The sequence below is a fragment of the Oncorhynchus tshawytscha genome, linkage group LG16 (genome assembly GCF_018296145.1).
Source record: "Oncorhynchus tshawytscha isolate Ot180627B linkage group LG16, Otsh_v2.0, whole genome shotgun sequence".
NCBI lineage: Eukaryota > Metazoa > Chordata > Actinopteri > Salmoniformes > Salmonidae > Oncorhynchus > Oncorhynchus tshawytscha.
Window position 1 is genome coordinate 52254900 of NC_056444.1, and position 19337 is coordinate 52274236.

At 42.6% G+C, this 19337-nt stretch overlaps 1 protein-coding gene across 2 annotated transcripts; it reads right to left on the minus strand.

Annotated features, from left to right (window-relative positions):
* Positions 1-1742: 1742 nt before the first annotated feature.
* Positions 1743-13133, minus strand: LOC112215885 (protein-L-isoaspartate O-methyltransferase domain-containing protein 2-like). Of its 2 annotated transcripts, none has more exons than XM_024375348.2 (7): positions 13033-13133; positions 12838-12870; positions 6001-6320; positions 5730-5832; positions 5252-5423; positions 4054-4177; positions 1743-3679 (listed from the first exon to the last, which is right to left on the minus strand). In XM_024375348.2, the coding sequence occupies exons 3-7, from the start codon at positions 6305-6307 to the stop codon at positions 3252-3254; spliced, it is 1134 nt and encodes a 377-aa protein (XP_024231116.1). In that variant the 5' UTR covers positions 6308-6320; positions 12838-12870; positions 13033-13133; the 3' UTR covers positions 1743-3251. The 2 variants fall into 2 exon arrangements, with proteins under 2 accessions (XP_024231116.1, XP_024231115.1); XM_024375347.2 differs by having other exon boundaries at positions 12963-13120.
* Positions 13134-19337: the final 6204 nt, after the last annotated feature.

The following is a 19337-nucleotide window of genomic DNA, read 5'->3' on the forward strand; positions in this document are numbered from 1 at the left end:
ACTCTGCAGCTAAGCACAGTATTGAAAATGAATAACTAAGATTGAGCAGTCTGGTGTTCAGCAATGACACTCATTTTGGATTTTCTGGCAGTATAGTTCGACTTACAACTTTTGTCACACGTAGATATTTATTCTAAATGCACATGATTTATTTTTTTATTCGATTAACAATTTGACATGTAGAACTGAACAGCAAGACACATTTGGACCCGTCAAGTGCTGGATAAGTTTGGCACTGAGAACGTCAGACAAAACATTTCAATTTTTTTTTTTTTATATACCTCAACAGCATCAGAGCATAACACACACAGTCCATCACACTGGTTCCAATGTAGACAAATAAGTGCTTAAATTCCTTCACAGGTGGATACACACAGTGAGGTCCAAATGTATTTGGACAGTGACATGTTGTTTTGGCTCTGTACTAAAATTATACAATGACTGAGGTTCAAGTGCAGACTGCCAGCTTTAATTTGAGGGTAATTTCATCCATGTCGGGTGAACCGTTTGGAAATAACAGGACTTTTTGTACTTCCGTTTATCTCTGCCCCCCATTTTATGGGACCAGACATGGAAAATTCACTCATTAAAGTAGTCAAATGTTTAGTCCCATATTCCTAGCACACAATGATATCAGGCTTGTGACTGAACTTTCTGGATGCATTTGTACTTTTTTTGGTTTCACATTTTGTGCCCATGAATGAGGCATAAATATTGTAAGCCCACAAAAAATGCCAACCTCTCCTGTTATTAGAAATAGCGAGAGGTCAGCATGTCTTGGGGTTGTGTTCTTTGTGCCACTAACTTTCTCACTCATTATTCACGACTCATTCAGGATTATCTGTAATCAATGTTAGCATCCACAATGTAGAAGGGTTCAGAAAAGTGACTCAAATGACAATACATTATTTACCATTAATTTCTATTGGGCACAAAAACTGAAACAACCAAAACACTGCAAATGCAGCCAACAAGTTTGTAGAGTCACAGCTTGATGTAATCATTGCGTTGCAGGAATATGGGACCAAATGCTAAACTTTTGACTGTTTAATACACAAGTCCTAATACTTTTAGTTCTCTAAAATGGGTGGGGACTATGTACAAAAAGTATTTTAATTTCAACCGTTCACCCGATATGGATGTAAATACTTTCAAATTAAAGCCAACAGCCCTCACCTTAACCTCAATGTACACTACATAACCAAAAGCATGTGGACACCTGCTTGTCGAACATCTCATCCAAAAGCATGGGCATTAATGTGGAGTTGATCCCCTTTTGCTGCTATAACAGCCTCCACTCTTCTGGGAAGGATTTTTACTAGATGTTGGAACGTTGCTGCGGGGACTTGCTTCCATTCAGCCACAAAAACATGAGGTTGGGTGATTAAGGCTGGCTCGCAGTCGGCGTTTCAATGTATCCCAAAAGTGTTCGTTGGGGTTGTCAGGGCTCTGCCACATCGATCTCGACAAACCAATTCTGTATGGATCTCACTTTGTGCACGAGGGCATTATCATTATGGAACAGGAAAGGGCCTTCCCCAAACTGTTGCCACAAAGTTGGAAGCACAGAATCATCTAGAATGTAATTGTATGCTCTAGCGTTAAGATTTCCCTTCACTGGAACTTAAGAGCCCGAACCATGAAAAACAGCCGAGGACTATTATTCCTCCTCCACCAAACTTTACAGTTGGCACTATGCATTGGGGCAGCTAGCGTTCTCCTGGCATTTTCCAACCCAGATTTGTCAGTTGGACTGCCAGATGGTGAAGTGTGATTCATCACTTCAGAGAACGCGTTCCACTGCTCCAGAGTCCAATGGCGGCGAGCTTCACACCACTCCTGCCGACGCTTGATTGCACATGGTTAGCTTAGGCTTGTGTGTGGCTGCTCAGCCATGGAAACCCATTTCATGAAGCTCCCGACGAACAGTTATTGTGCTGACGTTGTTTCCTGAGGCAGTTTGGAACTCCGTAGTGAGTGTTGTAACCGAGAAGATTTTTACATGCTACGTGTTTCAGTACTCGGCGGGCCCGTTCTCAGAGCTTTTCTACACCTGTCAGCAACGGGTGTGGCTGAAATACCCGAATCCACTAATTTGAATGGGTGTCCACATACTTTTGTGTGTGTGTATGTATATATATATATATATATATGTGTAAAATTTTAAATACAAAGTGCTGGAGTACAGAGGCAAAATAATGTATCACTGTCCAAATACCTTTGGACCTCACTGTACATTATTTACTGCTTTAATTACAGATCTGCTTTGAGAACCTAATAGTAAATTGCTTTCCCACACTCATTTTCTACCCCTAATCCAAAGGTGTTCTACGGTCCAAAGGCATTTGCAGTCTCCCATTATTTGATGTTGAAGAAATAAGAATTCACAAAACGAGAGTGAATTTCGGGTAATGCTGTTTGACAATGTGGTAATTTCTTTGCTATACCGTGTAAAAATGTGTTAATATACTTTTTTCATGCCTGTAGCCCTCTTGACATTTGCCTTAACAGAAATGGTCTCTTCAGTTAAATTACTTGTATTTGTCACCCCTGCTCTCAACAAGTATATTCAATGCAGAGAAAATCTTACAGATGTGAACACAGAATGAGCAAATGTTTCCACACCATTTGGGGCTTTCAGTTCTTGTAAGTTGATCTCAAAAGCTCCCCTGAATTGTTCGGTCACAGTCAAAATCATCATTCTCAGAAAAATCACATTTACAAAATTCAAAGAGGGAGGAAAGGTCTTCGAGACTGGGTGCCAGTGTCAGGCACAAGACAAGATACCCCAAAACGAGGGGGAGATAAAGTTCATGGGTGGGGCATTGAGTGGGATGAGACTAGTGTTCTAGTGTTCAGAGGGGTTGTTGGAATAGTCCTAGGGGGCTTCTGGGGGTAGGGGTGACCCTAAGGATGCTCCCAATCCCTAAATCCTTGTTTTTCCAACCTCGACTTCTACCCCTCAGGCACCTCTGTAGATTAGATAGGCGTACCTGGGCTATCGGGGAAGGTGGAGATGGAGCTATTACCATATTGCTTCTACTTATCCAATTCTTCTAGTTATTCACTTCAACATGAAGTTTCTAGGGCTTACATTTTGAATTCGGATGGGAACTCATTTTAGCCATTCCTGTGGAGTGATCAGCCTATTTCTTACACAATTACTTTTGTATCCAGAAAGGGGAATCAAGAGCATAGGGATGGGAACAAGTTAGAGAATGGGAGCACAGCTTCTTGTCTCCTGTACCTCCCTACTTCTCTCTGTAGTGGAGCATGTACATCTTCAGAGGCTCAGGGAGCGGCAGGCTCAGGATCCTTTCTCTGAGCAGGTTCACTGGAGCCTCATGTAGAAGGGCACCGCCCTCCCTACTCTCCTCCCCCTCTTCCTCCTGCTCCTCTTCCTCAGGTTCTCCTCGAATCCTGCAGTTCCCTTCTTCTTCCTCGTGTTCTGCGTCTGAGCGGTTGTTGTCGTCGTCCAACGGCCCGGGGATGAGGCGGCTCATGAATACGTAGCGGTTGGAGAGCAGGGTGGAGCCACAGTGTTGGGCCTGCCGGAGCCGCTCCCCGTTGTGGGCCAACCCCCTGGGCAACGGCCCTGGCCCCACCACTGTCTTCTTTAACATCAGACGGATAAAGATGCGAGCCAAGTCCTGCAGAGTCCGCACCTCAAACATGGTCGCTGAGGAGGTACACACAAATGACAAGAGGAAACCATTTCACACACTCCCACATAGTAAGTGATGGAAGTTCTGCCTTCCCATTTTGTAACTAGTCCAACATGCATCTGAGACAACATAGTGTTCAACAACTGTCACCTCCCCCCCGTGGTTCTGAGTCTCCAGGGCCTGTTTTCACAAAGCCTCAGAGTAGGATAGCTGATCTAGAATCAGCCCCCCCCCCCGTCATTTATTATAATCTAAAAGGCTAAATTTATCCTAGATAAGCACCTACTCTGAGATGCTTTGCGAATACCGGCCCAGACAAAGGCTCACATGGAAAACGACCTCTGTTACATAGACAATCATATGACAGATGTGCTAGTACAGTACTTACGTAAAGGCACTGCTTTAGGTTTACTGTTATCTCTGTGTTTGGGCAACACCAGTGGGGCAAAGGACACGGCAATGATGTTTTTGGTCTCCCAGCTGTTGTAGCCTGTTCGAGTGATCTTGGTCAACTAAGGAGAGAGGAAGGGCAATAATGTGTTTGTGTACTGGAGATTTTTTTGTAGTAAGCAGTGTTAAGAAATATTTATTTATATACAGATCTTTCTCTAAACAAGTGGAGCACAGAGCATTAGCTACACACAAAGGAAACGAGTATCAAAATGTCTCAATGTGTATAGAGGGTATACAAACAATTTCTTGGAGCGGGACCAAGAAAGATGAGACAACAATTACAACAGAGAAGATGTATAACACCACAAGACACCAGAATATATCAAAGTGCTAGAAATAGCACTGGGTTAAGAGGTGAGTTTATCTAAGTTTTTTTTTACCCCTTTTTCTCCCCAATTTCGTGGTATCCAATTGTTGTAGTAGCTACTATCTTGTCTCATCGCTACAACTCCCGTAAGGGCTCGGGAGAGACGAAGGTTGAAAGTCATGCGTCCTCCGATACACAACCCAACCGGCCATAATGCTTCTTAACTCCAACCCGGAAGCCAGCCGCACCAATGTGTCGGAGGGTACACCGTGCACCTGGCAACCTTGGTTAGCGCGCACTGAGCCCAGCCCGCCACAGGAGTGATGTGTCGCTGGTGTGCGATGAGACAAGGACATCCCTACCGACCAAGCCCTCCCTAACCCGGACGACGCTAGGCCAATTGTGCGTCGCCCCACGGACCTCCCGGTCGTGGCCGGTTACGACAGAGCCTGGGCGCGAACCCAGGGACTCTGATGGCACAGCTGGCGCTGCAGTACAGCGCCCTTAACCACTGTGCCACCCGGGAGGCCGAGTTTATCTCAGTCTATTCTGGTTTTAAAAGTGGCCATGTCTTTACAGTCACAATTTAGCCTTGTGAAACCATCCTGATTGCTACGCTCGCCATTCTGTTTCACTTCACATTTTGTGTCTGTGCCTGGGTCACAGGAGGTTGGTGGCACCTTAACTGGAGAGGACGGGCTCGTGGTAATGGCTGGAGTGGAGTTCCACGTGTTGGATACCATTTCATTCGCTCCATTCCAGACATTATTAAGAGCCGTCCTTCCCTCAGCAGCCACCACTGGGGGTGTGTTGTGCGAGTGCTGACCTTCTCCTCCAATGGCAGCACTAGAATTCCCTCCACTTTGAGCAGGTTCTTCATGTAGTCTTCCTGCTCCCGCTGCACCCCAGCTCCACAATACACCCGGTCATACGGACCACTCTCTGGGGCTATCTCCAGACAGTTCCCCATCACGAAGCAGGGCTCACAGAACTCAAACCTACACACACACACACACACACACATACACACACACACACACCCCTATGATTCCCCCATTCCAGAGCCACGTCTGATGTTCCTTGGATACCTGTAGCACTCCCGACACAGTTTCCTCAGAGAATCAGCCTACCCTCCATAACTGCAGTATGTTATCTTACTAGCTTGTTACAGAATAATTCTGTTTAACTGGATCCTCCTGATAGCTTCTATAACTCTGGTATAATGACAATTAACTGGATTCTCCTGATAGCTCATAACTCTGGTTATAATTCCTACATTGTCATTTTCATCATGAAACTCCTACCTGTCGAAGCTGTCGCTGGTCTTGATGAAAAACTCCAGTTTCTGGTATGCATACTCAATGACATCTTGGTGCAGCTCCACCCCATGGTTCACTCCAAATGGACCTACAGTAAAGGGGAGAAACAAGGTGTGAGTACATTTGCACTTTCCATCTTATTTTCCATTTTCTTATGTAAAGCAATGGTAAAAATGATTTTTAAGCCATTCTTGCCCTTATAATTGTTTTATTTTGTTTCACCTGGCCAGGTGAGGTTTGTGCCATCCTGACTCACCCAGTATGAGTCCCACCATAGTGCTGAGGTAGCCCGTACCACTGCCCAGATTGAGGAAGGACAGGCCAGGCTGGAGATCCAAGGCCTCCATCACCTCGGAGTAGATGCAGGGTGCTGAGAGGTGGATGTTGCCGTGCCTCCAGGCCAGGTCCTTGTAGGCACTGTCTCTGAACTCTTCCAGATAGTAGTCGGCCCTGTCGATAGCCCTAAAGGCCTGCTCCACCAGGTCCGAGCGGATGTACTGAGCCTCCTTCAGGTTGTCAATCAACTCATCGTTATCCTCCCCCGCACTCACAGCTCCTCCCATCCTCACAGACTCGCTGAGAGAGAGATGAGGATAGAGTCAGACAAAAAAGTGTCTAAAAATATTGATCAATTGATTCAGATTGATTCATCCCCCTCATCTCCTCAGACTGTTCACTGTTACCATCTTGCAAACGGCATCAGAACATCGGGTCTCAGGGCAAAAGGCTCCCGAGACAGCTTCAACCACCAGGCAATCAGACTGCTGAACAGCTACCCCTTGCTGTCTACCTGCTCAGACCTGCTCCTGAGAGATTATTTGTACCTCAGAGACTATCCACACTTTACAGACTATAGGCACCGACTCTCATACACATACAACCCTTACACATAAACACACACACACTCACACAGTCAACACTGCTGTTCTATTATGTACTATTTATTCAACTGTGCGAACAGTACACGATCCAATTTATATCTGTAAAAAGTCATACTTGACATAGGATGTTCATAATTTACAGTGCATTCAGAAAGTACTCACTCCCCTTGACTTTTCACATTGTTACGTTACAGACGTATACTAAATAGGTTTACAAATGTTTGCTCATTTATTTAAAAAAATGAATATTACATTTACATAAGTATTCCGAGCCTTTCCTCTCTACTTTTTTGAAGCACCTTTGGCAGCAATTTCAGGCTTGAGTCTGAGATATGACACTAAGCTTGGTACACTGGTATTTGGGGAGTTTCTCCCATTCTTCTCTGCAGATCCTCTCAAGCTCTGTCAAGTTGCATGGGGAGCATTGCTAGACATCTATTTTCAGGTCTCTCAAGAGAGTCTGAGGTCCTGAGCGCAAACATCCCCACAGCATGATGCTGCCACCGCCATGCTTCACCGTAGGGATGGTGCCAGGTTTCTTCTAGACATGACAGTTCAATCTTGTTTTCATCAGACCAGAGAATCTTGTTTCTCATGGTCTGAGAGTCCTTTAGGTGCCTCTTGGCATAATCCAAGCGGGCCGTCATGTGCCTTTTACTGAGGAGTGGCTTCCGTCTGGCCACTTAACCATAAAGGCCTGATTGGTGGAGTGCTGCAGAGATATGGTTGTCCTTCTGGAAGGTTATCACATGGCACTGGTTCGAATGCCCGAGCCAACTAGGTGAAAGAAATCATTATTTTTTTCATTAAATAGTACCCGCAAAACAGCAGTCTCAACAGTGAAGAGGCGACGCCGGGATGCTGGCCTTCTAGGCAGAGTTCCTCTGTCCAGTGTCTGTGTTATTTTGCCCATCTTAATATTTTATTTTTTATTGGCCAGTCTGAGATATGGCTTTTTCTTTGCAACTCTGCCTAGAAGGTCAGCATCCCGGAGTTGCCTCTTCACTGTTGACGTTGAGACTGGTGTTTTGCGGGTACTATTTAATGAAGCTGCCAGTTGAGGACTTGTGGGGCGTCCGTTTCTCACACTAGACACTAATGTACTTGTCCTCTTGCTCAGTTGTGCACCTAGGCCTCCCACTTCTTTTTCTATTCTGGTTAGAGCCAGTTTGCGCTGTTCTGTGAAGGGAGTAGTACACAGCGTTGTACGAGATCTTCAGTTTCTTGGCAATTTCTCACATGGAATAGCCTAAGTTTCTCAGAACATGAATAGACTGACGAGTTTCAGAAGAAAGTTCTTTGTTTCTGGCCATGTGCCAACATAATTGCAAAAGGGTTTTCTAATGTTCAATTAGCCTATTAAAATGATAAACTTGGATTAGCTAACACAACGTGCCATTGGAACACAGGAGTGATGGTTGCTGATAATGGGCCTCTGTACGCCTATGTAGATATTCCATAAAAATAAAAAAAATTAATCTGTCGTTTCCAGCTAAAATAGTAATTTACAACATTAACAATGTCTATACTGTATTTCAGATCAATTTTATGTTATTTTCATTGAAAAAAATGGACAAAAACAAGGAAATGTCAGTGACCCCAAACTTTTGAACGGTAGTGTATATGCACAAGTTACAGTACATTAGGTTGTTATTCACATCAAAAAACAAACAAAGTGAAGCAGCTATCATTAACTGTGACATCCAGTCTCAGACACTGCAGTATAGCCTGATTGGATTACCTGAGGCACGTGAAAGCACAGTGGGCCACTCTTTAACCTTCTCCACAATTAATGGTAATTGGGTTTTCGGTCTCGACCCCGCCCTGTGCAACTGGATCCTGGACTTCCTGACGGGCCCGCCCCCAGGTGATGAGGGTAGGTTACAACATCTCCACCCCGCTAATCCTCAACACTGGGGCCCCACAAGGGTGCGTTCTCAGCCCTCTCCTGTACTCCCTGTTTACCCATGACTGCGTGGCCATGCACGCCTCCAACTCAATCATCAAGTTTGCAGATGACACTACAGTGGTAGGCTTGACGACCAACAACGACGAGACGGCCAACAGGGAGGGGGTGAGGGCCCTCAGGAAAATAACCTCACACTCAATGTCAACAAAACAAAGGAGATGATCGTGGACTTCAGGAAACAGCAGAGACAGCAGCCCCCTATCCACATAGATGGGACAGTAGTGGAGAGGGTGGAACGTTTTAAGTTCCTCGGTGTACACATCACGGACAAACTGAAATGGTCCACCGACACAGACAGCGTGGTGAAGAAGGCGCAGCAGAGCCTCTTCACCCTCAGGAGGCTGAAGAAATTTGGCTTGTCACCAAAAACACTCAAACTTTTACAGATGCACAATCGAGAGCATGCTGTCGGGCTGTATCACTGCCTGGTACGGCAACTACTCCGCCCACAACCGTAAGACTCTCCAGAGTAGTGAGGTCTGCACAATGCATCATCGGGGGCAAACTACCTGCCCTCCAGGACACCTACACCACCCGATGTCACAGGAAGGCCAAAAAGATCATCAAGGACAACAACCCCCCGAGCCACTGCCCGTTCACCCCGCTATCATCCAGAAGGCGAGGTCAGTAAAGGTGCATCAAAGCGGGGACTGAGAGACTGAAAAACACCTTCTATCTCAAGGCCATAAGACTGTTAAACAGCCATCACGAACATTGAGTGGCTGCTGCCAACATACTGACTCAACTCTAGCCACTTTAATAATGGACAAATTTATGCAATAAATGTATCACTAGCCACAATGGCACTTTATATAATGTTTACATACCCTACATTACTCATCTCATATGTACAGTGGGGCAAAAAAGTATTTAGTCAGCCACCAATTGTGTAAGTTCTCCCACTTAAAAAGATGAGAGAGGCCTGTAATTGTCATCATAGGTACACTTCAACTATGACAGACAAAATGAGAAGAAAAAAAATCCAGAAAATCACATTGTAGGATTTTTAATGAATTTATTTTCAAATTATGATGGAAAATAAGTATTTAGTGTACCTATGATGAAAATTACAGGCCTCTCATCTTTTTAATTGGGAGAACTTGCACAATTGGTGGCTGACTAAATACTTTTTTGTCCCACTGTATATACTGTACTCTATACCATATACTGCATCTTGCCTATGTCGTTCGGCCATCACTCATTCATATATTTGTATGTACATATTCTTATTCATTCCTTTACACGTGTGTGTATAAGGTAGTTGTTGTGAAATTGTTAGGTTAGATTACTTGTTAGATATTACTGCATGGTCGGAACTAGAAGCACAAGCATTTCGCTACACTCGTATTAACATCTGCTAACCATGTGTATGTGACAAATAAAATTTGATTTCTTAATTGGAAGAGAAAGTGTTCTCTCAGGTTTCCTTGACGTCCCTCTGGTAAAGTAGAACGTGTTGCCAACAATGGCTTTCACAACAGATGATTGATGAGAAGGATCTTAGATATTAACTAATCTTAGTATTTCAGTCTTGTTGGATCCTCTGGGGACACAATGCACCTTTTACTTGGTAACACTTTACATGTAGATTTTTATTGTGCAATTAAATTGTAAATACACACACACACACAGTACCAGTCAAAGGTTTGGACACACCTACTCATTCAAGGGTTTTTCATTATTTTTACTATTTTCTACATTGTAGAATAATAGTGAAGACAAACTATGTAATAACAGATATGGAATCATGTAGTAACAAATAAAAAAAAAGTGTAAATCAAAATATATTTTCAGATTCTTCATCCTGTGCCTTGATGACAGCTTTGCACTCTTTTGGCATTCTCTCAACCAGCTTCCCCTGGAATACTTTTCCAACAGTCTTGAAGGAGTTCCCACATGTGCAAAGCACTTGTTGGCTGCTTTTCCTTCATTCTGCAGTCCAACTCATCCCAAATCATCTCAATTGGGTTGAGGTCAGGTGATTGCGGAGGCCAGGTCATCTGATGCAGCACTCCATCCCTCTCATTGGTCAAATAGCCCTGACACAGCCTTGAGATGTGTTTTTTTGGTCATTGTCCTGTTGAAAAACAAATAATAGTCGCACTAAGCCCAAACCAGATGGGATGGCGTATCGCTGCAGAATGCTGTGGTAGCCATGCTGGTTAAGTGTACCTTGAATTCTAAATAAATCACCAACAGTGTCACCAGCAAAGCACCATCACACCTCCTCCTCCATACTTCACGTTGGGAACCACACATGCGGAGATCATCTGTTCGCTTACTCTGCATCTCACAAAGACATGGTGGTTGGAACCAAAAATCGAAAATGTGGATTCATCAGACCAAAGGACAGATTTCCACCGGTCTAATGTCCATTGCTCGTGTTTCTTGGCCCAAGCAAGTCTCTTCTTATTATTGGTGTCCTTTAGTAGTGGTTTCTTTGCAGCAATTTGACCATGAAGGCCTGATTCACGCAGTCTCCTCTGAACAGTTGATGTTGAGATGTGTCTGTTACTTGAACTCTGAAGTATTTATTTGGGCTGCAAATTATGAGGCTGGTATCTCTAATGAACTTATCCTCTGCAGCAGAGGTAACTCTGGGTCTTCCTTTTCTGTGGCGGTCCTCATGAGAGCCAGTTTCATCACAGTGCTTGATGCTTTTTGCGACTGCACTTGAAGAAACTTTCAAAGTTCTTGACACTTTCCAGATTGACTGACCTTGATGTCTTAAAGTAATGGACTGTCGTTTCTCTTTTGAGCTGTTCTTGTCGTAATATGGACTTGGTCTTTTACCAAATAGGACTATCTTCTGTATACCACCCCTACCGTGTCAAAATTCAACTGATTGGCTGAAATGCATCATGAAGTAAATACATTCCACAAATTAACAAGACACACCTGTTAATTGAAATGCATTCCAGGTGACTACCTCATGAAGCTGGTTGAGAGAATGCCAAGTGTGTGCAAAGCTGTCATCAAGGCAACAGGTGGTTACTTAGAAGAATCTCAAATATAAAATATATTTTGATTTGTTTAACACCTTTTTGGTTACTACGTGATTCCATATTGGTTATTTCATAGTTTGTCTTCACCATTATTATAATAGAAAATTCTAAAAAAAAAAAGAATAATGAAAAACCCTGGAATGAGTTCTAGTTGGAGAAAGGATGAACTTTGAACATGTCATTTTGGGTCTGAAGGTGTGTGTAAAAGACAGGCCTGTTTAAGAACCTCTTTCTTCGGGCCTTTAATGAAGTTCTTATATTACAAACCAGTCAAATAAACTCGTATTGTATTCTGCTTTCACGAGTAGCCGGGCGGTGTCACTGCCACAGCACACGATAATCCTAGTGATGATGGAAACGCCTTCTTTGTAACTGCAGGAGTAGGCGGATTCGATTATGCTGAGCCGTGGGGCACCTGTCTATGTCCCGTGATGTGCCGGGCAAAAGCGGTGAGGGAGGAGCGCCCATCTGAAATCGAACATCAATGCCGCGTTCATCTGCTAGTCGGTACTAGAAAACTGAAATGTCCTATGTGCTGATTAGTTGAACGTGGCACGTGTATAACTACAACCAGTTAGAAAATAGAAAATGTCATATTTTCCTAATTCTGACTAGCAGATGAACGCGGCATAATCTCTGACGTTCGGTCATGTTGGCAACAAGAAAACATGGTGTATCATCCAGAAATACATCTCTTTGCCATATAATATACCTTTGCATTTTCAAACTAGTTTCATTGTAAGGCAGATAGGGCGTTTATATCAAAATCAATCATTTGTGCATGTGAGAACACAGAATCCTAGTCGTTACTCAACGTGATTAATTACATCGCTTTTGTTTTGAGCCGATTTCGCCGTGTGCTTTGAACCAGGTCCCTGGCTCACACCCAGGAGGCAGCCCGGTTCCAAAACAAATGCCACTACTTTCACCCAATGAACAGGGCGCCCGGACCAGATAATCGAATCCTCTCAGTGATGCATATTTCCCACCAATGAACGCACACATAAAATACAGCTGCGCCACTGAATAACAAAATAGTATGTGTTTACATAAATATTCTTATTATCACCAAAAGTACTGCAGCCAACATTTGGGTAAGCATTTGTTGCGCATTCATAGTGTTTTTCTTAATCTTCTTTCAAATAGTTTGACATTGGGAATGTGATATTTAACAACCAAACACAACATGTTATCGAACTGCTGCTTCAACGCGAGATATATAAATAAATATGCATCACCTTTGTCTCTGTTGATGTCGTCAACGAAGCGCTCTGCATGGGTACATGGGAGAGAAGATAAATTATTGTCTGGCTGGAGCTGAAAAAGACACTCGCCATAAGAAATACGAAGCAGCGGTCTTTACCTTATGGATGTGACGGTTAATTGACACTGCTTTATAGTGTCAACTGTATTTCGAAAAAAGATGTTGTTACCTTCTCGTTTTCCCCCATAAACATTCAATAGATGTCGCCACAATTCTGGACGTAAACATTGACCAGCTGACAATGACGTCACACAAACACCAAACTCTGATCAGTCAGTACCCCAGTGGAGAGGGAGAGTTGTACTCGAATTGCATTGGCCGAAATGTTAAATCTCCAATGGAAAATGAATTAGGTAAAATTATTTTAAATTGGATATTCGGTGTAGCCAATAGCTGTTAGACAAAGAGTGACATGACTATGATAATGATACATTCTGAATCAGGGGAGGGTGTACAAAAATCCACAGTTTTTATTAATTTATGTATTATTATTATATATTTTTTGCTTTCAATCATCAATAGCTCTTTACACAAAGTGTGCCTTGACTATGAAAATGATATATTCTGAATCTGGGGAGGATGGACAAAAATGCGCTTTTTAATGTTTTTGCTTTCAATCTTCAATAGCTCTTACACAAAGCAACCAATCCTCCCCTGATGCAGAACATCTACATTTTCATAGTCATGGCATGCTTTGCCTAAGAGCTATTGAAGATTGAAATCTGAGATCTTATTTAAAAATAGTTTTAAAAAAGGAACAAAAAAAGGTGTGGATATTTCTCCATCCACCCCTGATTCAGAATATACCATCTTCATAGTTATGGCATGCTTGGTTCAATAGCTATTGACGAGAGTAAACAAAATATCCACAAACATCCGATATGAAACTAATTTTACCTAGTTTAGAAATAGGCTTTGAATGCAATTTTGGAATATCACCCCAAAGCTTTTGAACTTGTTTGACATGAAACATAAAACAGTATGTGGGCTGTATGCCTGTAATATGCCAATTGTAACCCTTTTGCATATATCATAGAAATCAATTGCTATTTGCATGTGAAATTATCATGGAATGTACTTCAGAACGTTTATCCAGATTTTGACTGGTGGACCCACTCTTTGATGGTAAACAAAACTCTAACAGTGTGGTAGTAATAGTATAGTCCAGCGCACAGGTGAAATAATTGTTCCATTTTATGATGCAAGTATCAAACTTTCTAAACTAATAGTAGATACCTTAAGGGACATTTTAAAGGTTGGAGGCAGCCTAGGAATCCTATCAGTCAATTGCTGACATCTGGATTTCCTATTAGAGGAAAATAGGGTAAAATCATTCCAAACAATGTAAAAATGACTTTGTAATGTTATCTACCGACTAACTAAATCCTACAGATAATATAGACAATAATTCTGATCATAAATTACTCAAGACTTTAATGGGGGTCCAATTGAGGTCATTTTGATCATAGTCCAGCAGTTACGTGAAAACATTGTGGACTTTGAGATAGAGCCTCCAAATTTAACATACAGCTAGGGCATGTCTAAATAAGTATTTTTGACTATAGTGCCATCACAGATTTTGTCCATTATCCCCCTGGAGGTCATTTCCAATATGGCTGCTGAAAAATATACTAAATAACCTAATATAGGTAATTAGGCTCCGTTCAGAGAGCAAGCAGACAACAGAGACAGTGCCAAAGTTCACATATTTATTGAGGGCTTGTGGTTGGACATGGTAAAGTTGGATTTGTGTGTGGTTCTGCATCAAAGGAGAGACATTATAAGCAGGTTACATAAATAAAAGGTAACGGTCATAAGGATGAATCTATTAAACCAATATACCTTAAATAAGGACATTGCATGACATCTTAATGTTATGACAACTAAATAATACATGGAAAATATGAAATAAACATACAACTGGAAAGAAATGGAGGAAAGTCTTGACAGGATTTAAATACATGAAAAACAAAAGTGCTGCTCATGCTCCCAGGTGATTTTATTGTTACAACGTTTCAACCCCTAGGTCTTCATCAGGCATCTATATCCCAGGTGGGGGTGGAAAGTCCTATATATAGGAGCAGTGCTCAGTGACATCACTTCCTGAAACAGGAGGTCAAAATATATAATATTTGTTCACAATATCAACATTCAATATATCAAAATATATAACCATACATGAGAAATATTTAAAGTAATATACATACACTGTTCATTTAGGGTAAGAACAGTAGTTTGGACATTTTTAGAACTATAAAGTTTAAAGTCAAACTCCTCATTAAGGCCGAGAGGAGACAGTGTGTTGAGCCAGTAAGATTCCCTTTTGAAGTAGTTTCCTCTCAATGTATGATAGCTGATGCCCGCTGGACTGTCCATTAATCACGGTACTCCATTCTGTTTATATATTTATTTATTTTTTGTTTGTTTATCTGCCAGCCCCAGCCGCAAACTCAGGCTCTGTGTGTAGTTAACCGAACCTCTGCCCATTCATCGCCATTTTACCTGTTGTTTTAGCTGATTAGCTGTTGTATTAGCTAGCTCTCCAAATCAACACCTGTGATTACTTTATGCCTCACTGTATGTCCATCTCATATGTCAATATGCCTTGTATACTGTTGTTTAGGTTAGTTATCATTGTTTTAGTTTACAATGGAGCCCCGAGTTCCACTCATTATACCTCCTTTGTCCCAACTCCCACACATGTGGTGACCTCACCCATTATAACCAGCTTATCCAGAGATACAACCTCTCTTATCATCATTCAGTGCCTGGGCTTACCCCCGCTGTACCCGCACCCCACCATACCCGTCTGCACATTATGCCCTGAATCTATTCTACCACGCCCAGAAATGTGCTCCTTTTATTCTTTGTCCCCAACGCTCTAGGCGACCAGTTTTGATAGCCTTTAGCCATACCCTCATCCTACTCCTCCTCTGTTCCTAGGGTGATGTGGAGGTAAACCCAGGCCCTGCGTGTCCCCAGGCACCCTCACTTGTTGACTTCTGTGATCGAAAAAACCTTGGTTTCATGCATGTCAACATCAGAAGCCTCCTCTCTAAGTTTGTTTTACTCACTTCTGCGAGCAGGCCTTTCTAATCAACCCGGCCCGGGTATCCTGGAAGGATATTGACCTCATCCTGCCAGTCGAGGATGCCTTGTCATTCTTTAAAAGTAATTTCCTCACCATCTTAGATAAGCATGCCCTGTTCAAAAAATGCAGAACTAAGAACAGATATAGCCCTTGGTTCACTCCAGACCTGACTGCCCTTGACCAGCACAAAAACATCATGTGGCGGACTGCTATAGCATCGAACAGTCCCCCCGATATGCAACTGTTCAGGGAAGTCAGGAACCAATACACGCAGTCAGTCAGGAAAGTAAAGGCTAGCTTTTTCAAGCAGAAATTCACATCCTGTAGCTCTAACTCCAAAACGTTTTGGGACACTGTAAAGTCCATGGAGAACAAGAGCACCTCCTCCCAGCTGCCCACTGCACTGAGGCTAGGTAACACGGTCACCACTGATAAATCCATGATATTCGAACATTTCAATAAGCATTTCTCAACGGCTGGCCATGCCTTCCTCCTGGCTACCCCCCTCCCCAGCTTCTCCTTCACCCATATCCAGACAGCAGATGTTCTGAAAGAGCTGCAAAACCTGGACCAGTACAAATCAGCTGGGCTAGACAATCTGGACCCTCTCTTTCTAAAACTATCCACTGCCATTGTTGCAACCCCTATTACCAGCCTGTTCAACCTCTCTTTCGTATCGTCCGAGATCCCTAAAGATTGGAAAGTTGCCGCGGTCATCCCCCTCTTCAAAGGGGGTGACACCCTAGACCCAAACTGTTACAGACTTATATCCATCCTGCCCTGCCTATCTAAAGTCTTCGAAAGCCAAGTTAACTTCTTAAGGTATAGGGGGCAGCATTTTCACTTTTGGATAAATAGCGTGGCCAATTTCAACTTCCCGCTACTCATGCCAAGAATATAAGATATGCATATTATTAGTAGATTTGGATAGAAAACACTCTGAAGTTTCTAAAACTGTTTGAATCATGTCTGTGAGTATAACAGAACTTATGTAGCAGGCAAAACCCCAAGGACTAACCGTTCAGAATATTCTTTTTTTGAGGTCTCTGTCTGTTCAGTGAGTTCTCATTGGGAAACGATATTTCTTAGGAACTTGTTTTCAGTTCCTACTGCTTCCACTGGATGTCACTAGTCTTTGGAATTTTACAACTGATAAGATCTAAACCAAGCAAGAACTTGTCCGTGTAGACCAATTTACGGTTTCCAATCTCTCCAAAAGAATGTGGTGATCGATAGTGCCAAAAACGGCACTAAGGTCCAAGAGCACGGGTACAGATGCAGAGTCTTGGTCTGACGCCATTAAAAGGTAATTTACCACCTTCAAGGGTGCAGTCTCAGTACTATGATCGGGTTTAAAACCAGACGGGAGCGTTTCATATACATTATTTGTTTTCAGGAAGACAATCAGTTGCTGCTCAATAGCGTTTTCATGTTATTATTATTTTTTATTAATTGGAGATTCGATATTGGGCAATAGTTTTTTAGATTTTCTTGTCAAGGTTAAGAAATGGTTTCCAACAGAAATTCAACAAATGCCAAGATCATCTTTTTTTATATAGGGGATAGATCACCTATGAAATTAGCAGATATAATTGGAGTCTCTATCAAATAACATTACTTGCATAATATCGAATCCCCTGGTTGTTGGACTTGGTGGAAAACAAAACAATTCTGTATATACAGTGCCTTCTGACTTTTTCCACATTTTGTTAAATTACAGCCTTATTCTAAAATTTATTAGAATTCTTTTCCCTCAGCAATCTACACACAATACCCCATTACAAAGAAAAAAAACAGGTTTAAATTTTTTTTTGCTAATTTATTTAAAAAAAATACTTATTTACATAAGTATTGAGACCCTTTGCTATGAGACTCGAAATTGAGCTCATTGTGCATCCGGTTTCCATTGATCATCCTTGAAGTTTCTACAACTTGATTAGTCTACCTGTGGTAAATTGAATTGATTGGACATGAGTTGGAAAGGCATACACCTGCCTATATAAGGTCCCACAGTTGACAGTGCATGTCAGAGCAAAAACCAAGCCATGAGTTCGAAGGAATTGAATGGAAGAAGTTTAGAACCACCAAGGCTCTTCCTAGAGCTGGCTGCCCGGCCTAATTGAGCAATTGGGGGACAAGGGCCTTGGTCAGGGAGGTGGCCAAGAACCCGATGGTCACTCTGACAGAGGGGGGTTGGGGGGATATGGTACTTCTGTAACCAGGAGTAGAGGTCTCATTTAACACAGTAAATAAATCTGGCTTGAGCCATGTTTCAGCCAGGCCAAACACATCAAGTTATTGATCAGTGATTAGTTCATTGAGTATGACTGTCTTGGAAGTGATGGATCTAATATTAAGTAGTCCTATTTTGTGACGTGAGATATTATCACAATCTCTTTCAATAATAACAGGAATGGAGGAGGTCTTTATTCCAGTCAGATTGCTAAGGCGAACACCGACATGTTTAGTTTTCCCCGACTTAGATGTCTCAATGGGGAAAGCTGAGGTCACTACACTTACTGTGCTAGTGGCAGACTCCACTAAGCTGGCAGGCTGGCTAAAAGCTTGCTGTCTGACCTGCTCCCTATCTCATTGTGGAGCTAGAGGAGTTAAAGCCCTGTCTATGTTGATAGATAAGATGAGAGCACCCCTCCAGCTTGGATGGAGTCTGTCACTCCTCAGCAGGCCAGTGTTGGTACTGTTTGTGGGAGAGTCCCAGAAAGAGGGCCAGTTATCTACAAATTCTATCTTTTGCAAGGGGCAGAAAAGTTTTTTGAAAACAGCATTTGAGTTGTGCAAGTCTGCTGTAGAGCTCATCACTCCCCCTAACTGGGAGGGGGCCAGAGACAATTACTCGATGCCAACACATCTTTCTCGCTAAGTTACACTCTGAAGTTATGTTGCGCTTGGTGACCTATGACTGTTTCATCCTAACATTGTTGGGGCAGACGTGGATAACAATATCCCTATACCATCTACACTAGCCAGTTTTAGCCTCAGCCAGCACGATCTTCAGATTACTCTTTACGTCGATAGCCCTGCCCTCTGGTAAACAATGTATGATCATTGGATGATTATTTTTAAGTCTAATATTTAGGGTAATGGAGTCGCCAATGACTAATGTTTTTAATTTGTCAGAGCTAATGGAGGGAGGCTTCGGCAGCTCAGACCTCGTAACGGTTGGAGGAGAGACCTGAGAAAGCTCGGGCTCTGACAACGACTCGTTGCATAGTGAGGAAACCCGGTTGACAGTTTCTATTGGCTGAATGAGCGACACCGGTTGAGCATGCCAAAAGCATTTCTTTCCAGAAGTTATGAGAAAATTGTCCGGCTGCGGAGACTGTGTAAGGGGTTTAACACTACTACCTGCATTCCCGATGGCA

What these genes read in the sequence shown, in the direction of transcription:
- LOC112215885 (XM_024375348.2), bottom strand. Translation starts at nt 6,307, where the DNA reads ATGGGAGGAGCTGTGAGTGCGGGGGAGGATAACGATGAGTTGATTGAC. An exon ending in ACCAGCGACAGCTTCGACAG is followed by an intron (nt 5,424 to 5,729) that starts GTAGGAGTTTCA and finishes GTGTGTGTGTAG; the next exon opens with GTTTGAGTTCTGTGAGCCCT. An exon ending in TGCTGCCATTGGAGGAGAAG is followed by an intron (nt 4,178 to 5,251) that starts GTCAGCACTCGC and finishes CTCTCTCCTTAG; the next exon opens with TTGACCAAGATCACTCGAAC.